This window comes from Nothoprocta perdicaria, unplaced genomic scaffold (assembly GCF_003342845.1).
Source record: "Nothoprocta perdicaria isolate Ctin4 unplaced genomic scaffold, notPer1 scaffold_835, whole genome shotgun sequence".
Taxonomy (NCBI): Eukaryota; Metazoa; Chordata; class Aves; order Tinamiformes; family Tinamidae; genus Nothoprocta; species Nothoprocta perdicaria.
The window spans coordinates 1-13,974 of NW_020456127.1; the positions used below are offsets into that span (position 1 = coordinate 1).

The 13,974-nt window shown below is 41.6% G+C and overlaps 1 protein-coding gene across 1 annotated transcript; it reads left to right on the plus strand.

Moving 5' to 3' along the window:
* Positions 1-340: 340 nt before the first annotated feature.
* On the plus strand, positions 341-13,850 carry LOC112958300 (phosphatidylinositol-glycan-specific phospholipase D-like; the record flags this gene model as incomplete). Its single annotated transcript, XM_026052122.1, has 19 exons — positions 341-389; positions 896-950; positions 1,752-1,859; positions 2,631-2,658; positions 2,741-2,880; positions 3,751-3,816; positions 4,698-4,818; positions 5,326-5,465; positions 6,325-6,511; positions 7,604-7,714; positions 8,652-8,726; positions 9,115-9,271; positions 11,090-11,231; positions 11,780-11,876; positions 11,965-12,058; positions 12,723-12,899; positions 13,195-13,355; positions 13,628-13,654; positions 13,748-13,850. Coding segments are annotated over 19 exons (1,998 nt in total), but the record flags the coding sequence as incomplete, so codon positions are not given.
* Between the last annotated feature and the right edge of the window lie 124 nt (positions 13,851-13,974).

Here is a 13,974-nt window from a genome sequence, read left to right on the forward strand (position 1 = left end):
GCTCTAGGTGACCCTGCGTGAGCAGGGGGGTTGGACTCGATGACCTCTGAGGTCCCTTCCAACCTTCGGCATTCTATGATTCTATGATTCTATGACTGGAGTTATTTGAATTGATAGTTTGGCTTTGGAGTCCAGTGGGGAGGGAAACAAAAAGCTGGAGCCAGCCCAGTTCCAGGAAGCAATTCAGAAAAGTAATGACACAAACTTCCCAAGAAAGTTTACAGGTTAGAGACTTGGCAAACTTCTGGGCAAATTGGGTAATTGATTTTTTTTTCTTACCACTGTATGGAGGATGAATAAAGCTAATAGGCTGAGTTCTCTTGTTTTTTTCTTTCTCCAGATTGATTTTCGTGGTTCCTACTCAGAAGCTCACAGTGTTGGTGATTTTGGTAATGTTTCTGTTTGCTAGAATACTCCAATTGGTATAACTAGTCCACTTCAAAACTATTGTGGATGATTCTGGCTCTTGTCCTGTGCAATGAAGGAGCCAAGAATGTGTCAGAAGGCCAGGGTGCTCCTGCTCTCCCCCATAGCTCAAAAGGCCCTTGCTGTCCTTATCTGCGGGCCCTGTGCTCCGTGCTTCACGAGAGGCAGTAGGGCACATGGAAACTTGTATTTAAACTAAGACTGAGGTTGACTATACCAGAGATTCAGTAGGGCCAATACAGTGATTTTTAACTGTGGCATAGTTTTTCTTATTTTCTAGAAGTAAAAAATGCAGAGTATACTTTCAGGTGAGCCATTTATATATTCTAAAGGAGAAAGATTTGTGCCACTGAAGCGATGCGCTGCCATATGAACATAGCTAGCACAGCCATAGCAATGATGCTGGTGTCCACAACAGCTGCGGAAGACTTGGGGTTGTTGTGTTTTGTTTTTCTTCCTTCCTCTGTAGGAGGAGATGTGCTGAGTCAGTTTGAGCTGGACTTCAGCTACCTGGCGCCAAATTGGTGAGATAATGATCTGAAGTAGAGATTACCTTCTTGAATAACTATTTATACTTATTCTATGCTCATATTAAATGATTATGGTGGTTTCACTGTGGTCTTAGTATAATGCTATCATTCTTTTATCCTTTTCTATCTGTATTCTGAAGCCCAGGTTCTGTGGGGGTTTTACTAAAGTTGGTATTTCTTGTGTGCATATTTATTTCCTGCCGTGAAAAACTGAAAGGACAGAGGAAAGAGAAGTTTTACAACAGGAACACAGCAGGACAGATTAAGTTATTTGTCTCAGGAGGGTATTGCATGTAATTATTAATGAAATGGTAATTGAAAAAAGGTTGCTGGAATGTCCAAGCAATTTCTGAAATAGCTCAACATCTCACGTGGATTTCCAGATGCTGCAGAATTCAGCTAAGTTTTAAAAACATTTTTTAAAAAATGGAAGAAGCAGTTTTAGACATTTATTTACAAGTTCCTTCTCACTTGCAGTTTTTAGTTGAAGAAAAAAACTTAGTGAAAACAGGACAGAGTCCATCTAGGACTCTAGATTCATCTAGGACTCTGTCTAGATAAAGCCCAGCATTATCTGAACTCTGGCACAGGTCTGGAAAATGTTGTGGTAGGAGGTATGGAAATTTCTATTTCAACAGGAGTAGATGGGGCACAAATGATACTGGAAAATACCAGTCTTATTTTTACAGTCTTTTGATATTTACAGAATTACTAAGTTGTTGTAATAATCTCCTTATCTATTTTGATGTGTGGGTGTTGTAAGATGTTGTTACAATACATTAGTCTTGGTTTTAGGTATGTGCCTGTCAAAGACCTAGCAGCCATCTACCAGGAATTTTATGGAAGCGAGATCATAACAGAAAGCACAATTACTGACTGTACCTACCTGCTCTTTCTTGAACTGTAAGTTGAATAGCTTTGTCTAGTTTTTTATGAGTGCAACTCATGTAGGAAAATGCTGATAATCCCCTTGGAAATGCCAGGTCAGAAATCGAAGCACTGGGTCCAGCAATACAAACTTCCTACTAACCCTCCTAAACTGTAAGGCACCTGAATCATCAGAAAGGCTGCAATACAAATTGAGACTGTGAAACTCGTGATTACAACATCTCAGCTCAGCATCTTAGCTGTTCAACAAACCTATGTGTTTATCATATTTAAGTTTTTATGAGTGAGCAGCTGTGTCTTGAAGTGCTGTGGCATTTTGGCCTCTTAGTAGTATGATTCTCATGTGTTGAAGGAATAGTACATCTTCTGAAGCAGATGGCTTGCTTGTGTTGTGTACAAGATCCTTTCAGGTCCAAGCAGAATACATGGAGCTGGACATCAAAACTCAAAGACTTTTAATTTTGGCAGTGTCTGCTTTTGAATACTCTGGCCAGGCTACCTGTATTCTTTACTTCAGTGAATTACCAATAGTCATACAGCGTTCATAAACACTGGAAATGGCCTCAAATTAAGGGCTGCAGTAAAGGTTGTTACTTCTCTCATGGCAGCTCTTAAAAATGTATATATTAACAACCAGCAAGGAAATTTAAAATGTTCTTGTTCGTAATAACTCACACAGTATTTTCTGTACTCAAAATTCAGAGGACTTGAAATGAACTGCTTACAAAACTTAATGCCCTTAGATGAAACATGTTAATATTTGAAGCATTGTGTATTTTTTTGCAGGCATGGAGAAAGGCTTGCTGTTGCCAAGGTTAGTTTTTGTTTTTCCTTATAAACATGAAAACATGAAGGTAGATAAGACCATCTTACTAAACGTGTTTATTTTCTCATAGCTTTTTCCCACATATGCTGGTAAATCTCCATTTCTGGTGGAGAAGTTCCATGATTATTTCCTGGGAGGGGTAGATGACATGGCATTTTGGACAAACAACATTTTTGAGCAGACAAGCCATATGTTGGAAAATGGAACCAGGTATAATGGTGTTTCTGTCGATGTGAAATGCAGTATTTAGATTTTGCTACCTATTTAATTTTTCTTCCCCAGGCTGGTCCTTTCCTAGAGCAGGTACCTTAAATTTTCTCTTGAAAAAAATGGATTTTTATAACACTGTTTTACCCAGGTGCACTGGACAGGCCTTGAGTTTGCATTTGCTGCATGGCCACACCACTTTCTACAAGCAAGGCTTTGAGATGGCCAGCTGATGCTAGACAGGGAAGAGGTGGGGGCAGCTTTTAAGACCCACTCAAGGGCTTAGCAAAGCTGGGCCCTGAGGTGCTGCCTGGCCTGGTAGTTTCAACTGTGAATGTGCTTTATGTCCAAGAAGGCCCTTCCCAGGAGGCAATGCCTCCACTCACTGAAGGCAAACAGGACACCTTCTCCTCATGCTGAAAGCTCTGGCCCTCTAAAGCTTTGGTTCAAGTTTAGCCTTATTGTGAATAACTTTGTAAGACTATGAGTGTAAGACTATTGCTCCATTTATATGGATAATGTCACCGCAGCTATATTGGGAAGTGGTGTTTGAAAGACTGTGTGACATAAGCTATTGGGTTTGTTGTTCCACAGTGTCCACAGTGTTCCAAAGTTAAATAAGTGATTTACATTAATAGAATTAGCAGGATATGCCACAGAAAATTTCATTTAAGGTTATATAATAACATGCAGAATTCTTATAGATCCTAAGCAATTCCTTAAAGCCATTAAAATAAATAAGAAGCTTTTAAGTTTTAGAAGGGCCTCTTGAGAAACTTCTAAGAGAGGAATCGCTGAGGGTAAAAGTTGTATTTTTAGTTGTGCTTTCATAGTGGAGAAAATATTCAAAGCACATTTTTAATATTTCCTTAGTGGCTGCTTCCTGCCCGAGAACCCTCTGTTTATAAAATGCACAAGTGGACACAAGAACAACTACATGTAAGTACAGCCCTGAAGCCTCAAAGACCTCCTGATGAGAGAAGAGTCTTCCACTAACATGGGCACTGAGACATTGACAATTGGAGGTCAAGACGCCTGGGTGCTTTTTTTTTTTTTTTTTCCATTTAATTTCCCATATTCTATTTTTTTTTATGCTGTGAGATATGAGCTTTTAGCTTCGTGTTTATACCTTGGTCAAAATTTTTTCAGAAAAAATGTGCAAGAAATGTCCACGTTGAAAACTGACACTTCGTCAGAGTCAGTAGATTTGCAAGGGTTACAAATTGCAGCAAAATTCTGGTCAATGTGTGGGGGTAATGCATTTATGTGTTGGGAAAGGCTGATTTTAGGGAAATGTAGGAAAATTGAAAGATGAATGTAAAGTGTTAGAATATTAGGTGCCAACAAGTTAGAGTTTCTGCTTTTTGAGGGAGGGAGTAAAAATTCATGAATGGCTCTTAAAGGAGTTTTTTATACTTCTGTTTTGGCAATAATTTCAGCATGTGAATTCAAGAGACAGGCATTAGCATAAATTAATAGTTTGGTCTGCAAGAAAATTAATTTTCTTCTTTTTTTTCATGTTGTCAGAGCTCCAAGAATATTGATGACGAACAAAATGCTCCAAATAAATAATGTTGATGATACTAGATTTTGTAAATGTTGTAAATGTCTGGATATTTACCAAGCGTAGGCAACCCATAAATCTTATAAGTTTATAGGGTTTTAACTGCTGCCTTTTGATAACTCACTTTATATATGGGAGAAATGTCTGTCTGGCTGAATGCAGTCTAACGATCTGCTATTGTTAGTTTTGGTGTAAAATACTCAGCCCATTAATCCAGTGTCACTAGTTGTTATTACTGCCCCCTTTCTCTTAACAGGAGTAAGCGACCCAGAAGTGAACACTACAAGAATACAACTTCTTCTCTTACAGAAGCAATTAAAAAAAATATAACATTCACAGAGAGAGGAGTTCACTTCAATATGCAAGCGTGGGCAGCAGTAAGTAAAAAGTGACAGATGTGTGGGTTAAAATTCAGCTTTCTATATAAGCTGCTTTGCTTTCTGTCTGGGATACTGCATGGTGGAGCAGATCTGTTTATGAGAATAGCAGCCTCTTCATTTGCCCTGATTGTTAGTCTGTGTGCTGATAGGTACATCTATAAGTACTAAATTATTTTATTTTGCTCATTTTATAGAGAGATTTCAGTGCATCTTGCAGTACCAAACATGGCAGAATGTATCATCTTTCATATTTACACCTCAGAGAGTCATTTGATCACTATGGGGAATTAAGAAGCCCCAGCAAAGCAGAGCAGTGAGCAGTTATTCAGTAATCTGCCATTTAGAGCGTAGACATTTCTGCCTCTTCCCTAAGTGATGCCCATGACCTAAGTCATAGATGAATGTGGTGATTTCCACTGACGGTGGCTTGACTTTTGATGTGGTCCATAGATCTTCAGCCTGTGTTTTAACTAACCCTGTGTCTCTTCACTATTTTTGTTTCAGAACTCCCTCCGCTTCTTAAACCAGGCTTTGGCAACAAATGTATGGAGTGTGTTAGCAGCCCCACACGGACAGTCTTCTAAGTACATCTCCAAGCCAGCAGCATCGTATTTTTTGACTTCACCCTATGCTAGACTTGGATGGTTGGTACTTTTTTGTCTAACCTTCATTTCTGGAAAAAATTGAGCAGCCACCAAAATATTATTTTTAGACACTTCAGGGCATCAGCCCAAATCAAGCAGTGATCAGCTGTGCCTGAGTGTCTTTGGCTGGCTGGTCAGAACTGCCAGTTGATTTGTAGGACCTTCTTCTTTCAGACATCGGTCAGACATCGTAAGCCTCACTGTGTCAATACTGACTAAAATTATATGCAGAGCAAAAATTCCATTCAGAATGTGAAAGCCAGTCAGAAAACCTCATTCTCTAGGGGGGGAAAAAAAAAAGTTGTCTTTTTTTGTGACTTTCCTCTTTAGTGAAGGAGTGTTTAGCTCTGTGTGTGATCAAGCATAGACTGGAAGAAACAAAACTTTGAAACATCTCTGGCTCTAGTTCTTGATAATGTAGGAACCTTGTTACCTTTTCTTGGCTGTTGTTAGATGGTTGAATGGAATGATTAGATGGTTGCAGGAGCTGTTTCTCCTGGGTTAATTGCTGATGATGCCTATTGATTGTTCCAAGAAGAATTGGAAGATAAGTAGGGAACTCAGTGATGGATTCAGCGCAGCGAGTGAAGTGTATTCTCCCCTTTTCAGTGGGACTCTCTCCCTATCTGTAACAGATTGTAACACAGTCTTAGCTGGGTTAATGGAAGCCGGACCTTCAAACTCTGAGGTTACCTAGTCCAAGAGAAAAAAAAAATCAATTATATGAAAACGAAGTGCATATTCTTAGAAAAAATGACAGGAAAGGCAGATCTTGGCTTACCTGGAAGGAGCAGAATACTTGCTTCCTGCTAATCTGGTGGTGGTCTGGCAGCTCATGCTGTGTTTTTTTGACTCCCAGGGCCGTGATCTCAGCTGACCTAAACCAGGATGGATGTGAAGATGTGGTGGTTGGAGCGCCAGGTTACAGCACACTGGGCCGTGTTCAGATAGGACGGGTCTATGTCGTCTATGGCAGCCGGTCAGGTTTGCCCCCAGAGGACATGGATCTGGATGAGAAGGCAGACCAAGTGCTAGAGGGGCAGCAGGTGAGGGATGAGTCTGGCATTTGTCATTTAAGTCTTTTGCTTGAGTGTGTGGTGAATTTTGGCTGAGCAGTAGCATCATTAATATGGATGAGGTTGTTCATGAAGTGCCCTTCCTGGTCAAAGGATATCAGAGATGCATTTCAAGAAATAAAACTGTTGCTGAAGTCACAGGATCACAGGATCACAGAATCACAGAATGGTTAAGATTGGAAGGGAAGGAAGGGAAGTCACAGGAACAGGAAGGGAAGTCACAGGAACAATTGAAGCAGTGGTGACCTACAGGTTTACACAGATAAATGGGTAATAGAACACAATAGACCTTGGGCTGACTGTCTCTGTAAATGACAATCCAACTGGTTTGGTTGCTCGCATATAAGCAAGTGATGCAACTTTCCCCTCTTTTTCATCTAAAACTATCCCAGGTTAATTTTAATTCTGTGAAAGCTGTGGTTTTGGTTAATTGGTGACTTCTTGCAAAACTATGTATTGTCTTTACTAAAAATACATGTTATTTAAAATATAAAAAGAAAAATATGAAAGAGAAAGTGGGGATTTAACAAAATGGTGAATGGCTTGTGAGTGAGAAGCAGGATCAGATGACCTTGTTAGGTAATACAGATGATCTTCTATAGTAAGCATCTTTATTCACGAAGAGGAGAATGAAGAGATATGAGATACATTTCCTTTTAATTTGTTTCTGTGATTACAAACTGTGGAGTAACAGCTGCTCCCTTTAAGAGTCTTTTAGGAGTTCACAGTTACAATGCTATTAACAGCACAGATCATACACATAACATCAATGACTGGGAAGAAAAATAGCACAGTGACATATTGGGTTCAATTATCTTATTCTTTAAATCCCCTACATCCTCAGACAGAACAGTCTACTCCTACTCGATATATTAGTATGACTGTTATTACTCAAGGGAAAAGTGATGTTAAGAAAAGCCTAAGAATTTTAAAAAGAGATTTTAATCATCTCTGCTTCCAGTTCTTCCCTGTGCTGGGCACTGCCAAGTGTCCATTAGGTTTGAGGGTAGCACCTTTAAGACCCATGCGCTGTTTTCACGGGAGCCATCCTGCTTCTCTTAGCTTTCCGGCCGGTTTGGTTCTGCCTTGGCAGTGCTGGACTTCAACGACGATGGGGTGCCCGATCTGGCAGTGGGAGCACCCTCTGTAGGATCTCAATTTCTCACTTACAAAGTAAGACCTCATTTTCCGTTTTTTTTTTCAATCAGGGTTGGTTTTATTGATAAAATGGAATGAGACAATTTCTGTTGTTATTCTGGGTGACATTATTATATAAACACAAATATGTATAATCTTTGGGTGCTTTTACGAGATTACTGATAGCTTTCTGTGCCTAAGTGAGGTTTCGTTTTGCACAATAAGTTTCCAAATCAGATTCCAACTTTGCAGTACTGATGTGCTGGAAACCTAAGATATCTTTTATGAGAGGCAAGTGCACCTCTTTTTTTAGGAAGGGTCAATGAGCTTTGTTGGCTGCTGTAAAAGGCCAACAGATGATACCAACATTTTGGTATGGACCCTGGAACATGTGCTAACCTAATCAAGCTGCAGAGCCTTAACGATTTGTGCCTGCCAGATGAGCCCATGCAGCAGCATCTGAGCGTTCAGGCAAAATAGGTCAATTCAAACCACTTCCATTAAGTTTAAAGCTCTTCAGAAATTCATCCTAACCTAGCTGCCTAAATGAGAGTGCAAATGTTTCTGTGTAGACCCACTAGGTTGGAAAGTTGCATGGCTTCGGTTGTGCGTGGTGCCCCGTGCCACGGTGTTCAGTAACTGTGGTCAACACTGGAGCCACGTGAATGTTCATGGAACGAATATAATAGGCAGCATCTTTGTCTGCTCTCCTTGCCCCTATCCAATGTGTGATGAAAACGTAATTCTCTGCTGAAAGGAGCATGGTGACATTTTTGTTTCCTAAGCCTGCTTTGTTGTCTGGTTGTGAGAGTGTCTGCTACAGCACAGGCCTTGGGGTGGGAAAGACAGTGCTGTGAGAAAATGCAGGTGTGTTAACAGCCTTGGAGAGTTGTTTCACTCGCTGGTGCTTTGTCTTGGACTTCATCCCTGGCCCTGGCTCTCATTCTGTGTTTTGCTTTTCCCACTATTTTAGGGTGCTGTATATGTGTATTTTGGCACGGAGGGAAGAGGCTTGGGATCTCAACCAGATGTTACCATAACTTGCCAGGTATATTGGTTGGGGTAACGCGGGGCTGTGTTAGCAGGGAATGAGGGGAAGGGTGTGGGGCTGTGGGCTTAAAGAACAAATGTTGAAGCAGGCTTTGGACTGCAGGCTTGGGAAGGGAGTGTGCTGGCTGTATCACTGGGGGTGGTGCAGGCAGCTGCAGGTTGTTTGGGTTGGTTGTTTTCGGGAAAGCCTGTGCTGCAGTGCAGGGGAAGGAGCAGGCTTTGGCAAGGAAGCTCAGCCCACCAAAGGCAAGTGTGACTAAGGTGAGAGTGTGAGAAGTTAGTTTGATCAGCAGCATGCAAAAGTAGCTCTCTATAAGAAAATGGCTTTATTTTCAGAATTGGTGGCTTAAAGTGCATTTCAAGCTTGAACAAACTGTTTCTTGCAGTATTCCTACTGTAACTTTGGTTGGTCCCTCCTGGCAGCTGATGTTGATGGGGATGGAAAGGCTGATCTGGTGGTTGGCTCCCCATACGCGCCTGGTGGTGGGCAGCAGAGAGGATTTGTGGTTGCCTTCTACTCTTTTTTCAACAGAAGTGCCCAAGGTAACACCTCTTGTGTAAATTAACCTTCCCACACCTTGTATGACTGGGATTTTTTGTTCATAATTATGGGATAATTCAGGTGGAAAGGGACCTAAGGAGGTCTCTAATGCAGCCTCCTGCTTAAAACAGTTATGAAAGTCAGACGAGGTTGCTCAGGGCTTTGTCTGGTCAGGCCTTGAAAAGGCTGGAGACTGCGCAGCCTTTCTGACCCACTGTTCAGTGGTGTGGCTGTCTGTGTGGGAAGAAGAATATCTCCTATCTCATAGCCAGCGTGAAGCCTCTCTTTTTCTCAGTTTGTGCTCATTATCTCTTGCCCTCTCACCATCTGTGGGGAAAACTGAAGCACAGAGAAACTGAGAACCTCAGTATGCTGTGAAGAGCCTGGCTCTGTTTTCTTGAGAATCCCTTTGTGGGCCCTGGCAGGCTGCTGGTGGGGCCTCTCAAAGCTGCTCTTCTCCACGCTGAGCAAACCTTATTCCCTGAGCCTCGCTGCACAGGGCAAGAGCTCCAGCCCCTTGCTGGCACTGTGCTGAGCTTGCCCCTCTTTATCAGTATCTTTCCTGTATTGAAAAGCCAGGTCTGTTTTTGTGCCATTTGCTTTTCTTACCCCCATCAGGACACTGAAGTCCCCTGTTTCATGGCCACTGCAGCCAAGGCTGCCATTGACTGCAAGATCCCCAGCACATCCTGTGCTGTGACGCAGAGGAGCTCAGCTGTGTGGCCTCTCTGTTATACAGAGACTTTCTTGGTGTCTTTTTGTTTTGATTTCTATTCTCTGTCAGGCAAACTTGCACTGCTGTCTTGGAGTTCGTGAATGGTTTATGTTCAATAATTTTTTTCAAAGTTCAATTAAAGAAATTTAATCAAAGGGTTTCTATTTAGTAATAGTGTCTCATGAGTCAGATAAAGCTTCAAATTCTTCCTTATTTATGAGAAATTTATCTTTGTATCTGACTACTAAAGGAAATTATAGAAATTCAAGTGTCTTGTGTAGTAAGGAACTGCTTTTTGGTGAAATGGTGAAAATGGCAATGGATTCAGCTGCATATGGGCAGTCACAAAGGGGCTGGCTGGTCTTTCTTGGAAGCCTGCAAATGCACCATGAGTTTTTATCATTCCAGGAGCTCCTTCCCGTGGCCAAAGGGAAATGCTACAAGTGAATACAGCTAATGGTTACAGGTGATGAGGATTGTTGTGAAAGAGGGAGGAAATGCTGCCTGTAAAACTAAATGAAGTTAACAGGATGTGGGAAAGGATATACAGCTATCAAAAGGCTCATTAGGATATTTAAGTTTTCCAATAATTTTTTTTCACCTTATTCCACCTTATATGAAGTTAGAAGCCACAAGGAAAAGTTTTGAAACACTGACAACTGACATCTTTGCAAAATCTAAACACAGCATCAATGATTTGAACAATAGCCAGGATTATTTGAAATCACTTTTCTCCTCTCTTGAAGCATTGTTAGTTCTGATAAACAGTTTCAGCCTTGTCCTGTCCCTTACAAGAATTGCTCAATTTAGAGCAGGCCAGTCTGCTGGCTTTTTCATGCTTGCTTCTAGAAGCTGGAAGCTTCCTGTAGACCTGCACTGCTTTAGAGGCCAGCTGCACTGAACAGCCACTGTAGCTACATGCTGAGTATTATTCCACACTTATTTTATCTACACTGCAGTAGGTGCTTCCGTAGCATGGACAGTATATAACTTTCCTTAGAGAAACTTCTGTTCCTGGAACAAAAGGCCAAATGCTTCTGGAGGTTGCTAATAGATTTTTGCACGTCAGGGTACAGCCAGATTTAATTCTTTTCTTTTCCTGCAGGTCTGCTCTCAGTCGAGGATGCCGACTGGATGGTGAAGGGGGAAAAAAACTATTCTTGGTTTGGCTTTTCACTGGACAGCTGTCAGCTGGAGAACACGACGCTGCTGCTCATCGGCAGCCCTGCGTGGAAGCATTGTGTTGGGTGGGTTATGTACTCTGACTGCTCTCTTTTTCTTCCATCCTGCCCAACTTCTCCTACACTGATTGAGGCTTATAATAGATAAGATTCCTGCTTTTTAGAAAAAGTCTTCTTTGATCATACTTAACATTTTTTTTTTCATTAGTATTTTTACCTCTTACCCCTCTTCGTTTGTGTATGTAAAGGATCTTTTTGCTTGGAGGCATAGAAGTATTTGTGGGTTTTCTTGAGGTGAGGGTACAAAAATGCTAATAATAAGCATACCTAAAATAACTCTAGAGTTACTTTTATTTTGAGATAGCGTTTTTAGCAGCAAACAGTGCGAAATTTCATTGGGTGATAAGGAAAGGAAAAGACAGACAAAGCCCTAAGTGTGCCAAATATATCAGGTTAAAGCAACAATGGGAATTACCAAAATAGATTTCTAGGATTTTAGCAGCCAGCATTATGCTAAGCTAGAAGGGGAATGCCCTTTAAATGAAGAAACTCTGGGTGAATCTGTAAAAGAGGTGTGTTGCTGTGTACCAACATTATTTTGCACTCTCTCCAAGCTGCAACTCCTTTTCGGATGCTGGGCAGAGCGTTGGGAAGGTCTATGGCTATAAGCCACCAAGCACAGAGCCCTGGTTTGCAGTGATGGGCCACAAGGTAGGACGTTGTCTCCAGCACGGAGCCTTGTGAGTGACTGACGAGCGTTGCTCTGTGGGAACCACAGGGCTGTTTTGAAATCTAACAGGACATGGGCAGAATGGGAACATCCCTTGCCAGTGGTGTCGTATCCGTAGCTGGGATCACTAAGACCGTTTTGGTGGTGGGCGCACCTACCACAGGTATGTCACTCTCAGAACTGTAAATTGCTCCTGCCGTGGATTGTCTGCTTCTGAAATGCACAAGCAGAGGACAGAAAAAAAGTTAACATTTTTAAAATTGTAATAGCCATTAAAAATCTATATAGAAGTAATTACTGTGAGATTCTTCTTGTAATCATCTGCAAATGCCTTACACTTTTCAGTTTTCTGTAATATAGAGCTTCAGCTGTAATACTTGTAATACTTCCTTCTTCCTGGGCCTTGCTTCTATTTACAGCTTTGTTACCTGTTATTCTCTATTATTTCTGTAGTAGTGATTTGTTAATACCCTACGTATTTCTTGAAACTGAACAAGGCAGTGTTTTGTCCTTGCTATAGGAGTGGGCAGGAAGGAATTGCATGAGTCAAAATGTACAACTCTAATATCTATGCCCTTTAACTTGCATGCATTGTTCTACAACTACTCTTATTAAGAGGTTGCTTCTATGCGAATTTGTGTCAGTCATAAAAACCTTGGCCCTTGTTCCACACTACATTAATTTGTGCATGTTATGTAATGCCAGTAATGCTGTCAGTAATGCTGGTAATAATAATGATGTCAGTAATGCTGTCAATGCCTTCCAGGCCCTGAGCCTGAATTCCTGTGATGTCTGATGCTGTATTTCCTTTGTTTTTTTCCCCTCAGACAGCTTTTTTAGATTTTCCTTTATATCCACGGTGCTGCACCAAGCCGGGCTGGCTTTCATGTATGAGCTGACGGAGAGCGCCCAGCCTTCCCTGCTCAGCATCTTCAGCGGGGACAGAAGGTTTTCTCGCTTTGGCGGGGATGTTTTCTTAAGTGATCTGGACAACGATGGTCTAGGTACAGCTTAATGAATCTAGGTTACAGAGGTGGCATGTTTCCCACTGGGCAGTGGGAAGACCAGTCACCTATAGACATGTTGGCTTCATCAGTTGTCTTGTAAAAGTAATACCATGGTGCCTTTCAGGGGGCACCCCCAAAGTCCCAAACACTTTAGGCACAAATCGAAACATTCTAGCTACAGTCGTTAATAGGATCTATGGCATCTAGAGATATGTAAATGCCGACTCTGTGTTTTGATGTAGCATTATGTGACTTCTGGTGTGTTATGCTGTCCCGTAACGAATGTGTGCAGATGAAATAATTGTGACGTCCCCGCTGCGAACTAACGAGATCACCACGATCCTGCTCGGCGGGGAAGCTGGCCGTGTCTACATCTACAATGGAAACCAGACGACTGCCTTGGATGTGACGGGTCACTGCAAATCATGGATATCTCCCTGTCCTGAGGACTGGGTAAGAAAACATATCAGTGACATCAGGAGATACACTGATATGTATAAGGACAACTAATAAATTACATCCAATGAAAAGAGCTGGCGTGCTCAGATTTGGTTTCAGAAACTGAAGGTTATGCATAGTTCTGGAGCTGTGTAACTTGGCTGCTCCTGTTCGTTCTTGAATTAGTTTGCTGCTCAGGGGCCCAGGTTATTGCATTAGGCTTCTACACTGTAAGCAGCATGGTTCTTCCAAGCCCCTTATTGCCTTTTACTTCTTTTTTCTTTCAGGCTCAGTATGTCCTGATTTCTCCTGAGGTGGGTAACCAGAAGACAAACTGTTGAGTTCTAGAAAGGAAGAAAGCGAACTTTTAAAACCAGTAATATTAAACAATCAACTTTGTTTTATAGGAAAGGTCAAGATTTGGGAGTTCTGTTATTACTGTAAAATCTGAAAGAAAGGTAAGAAAATAACTGCTGCTTTTTGCTTGCTGACATCTTTCCATCCCACTTGCATGTGTCAACAGCTTACAAATCCTGTTTTCATAGAATCATAGAATCATAGAATGCCGAAGGTTGGAAGGGACCTCAGAGGTCATCGAGTCCAACCCCCCTGCTCACGCAGGGTCACCTAGAGC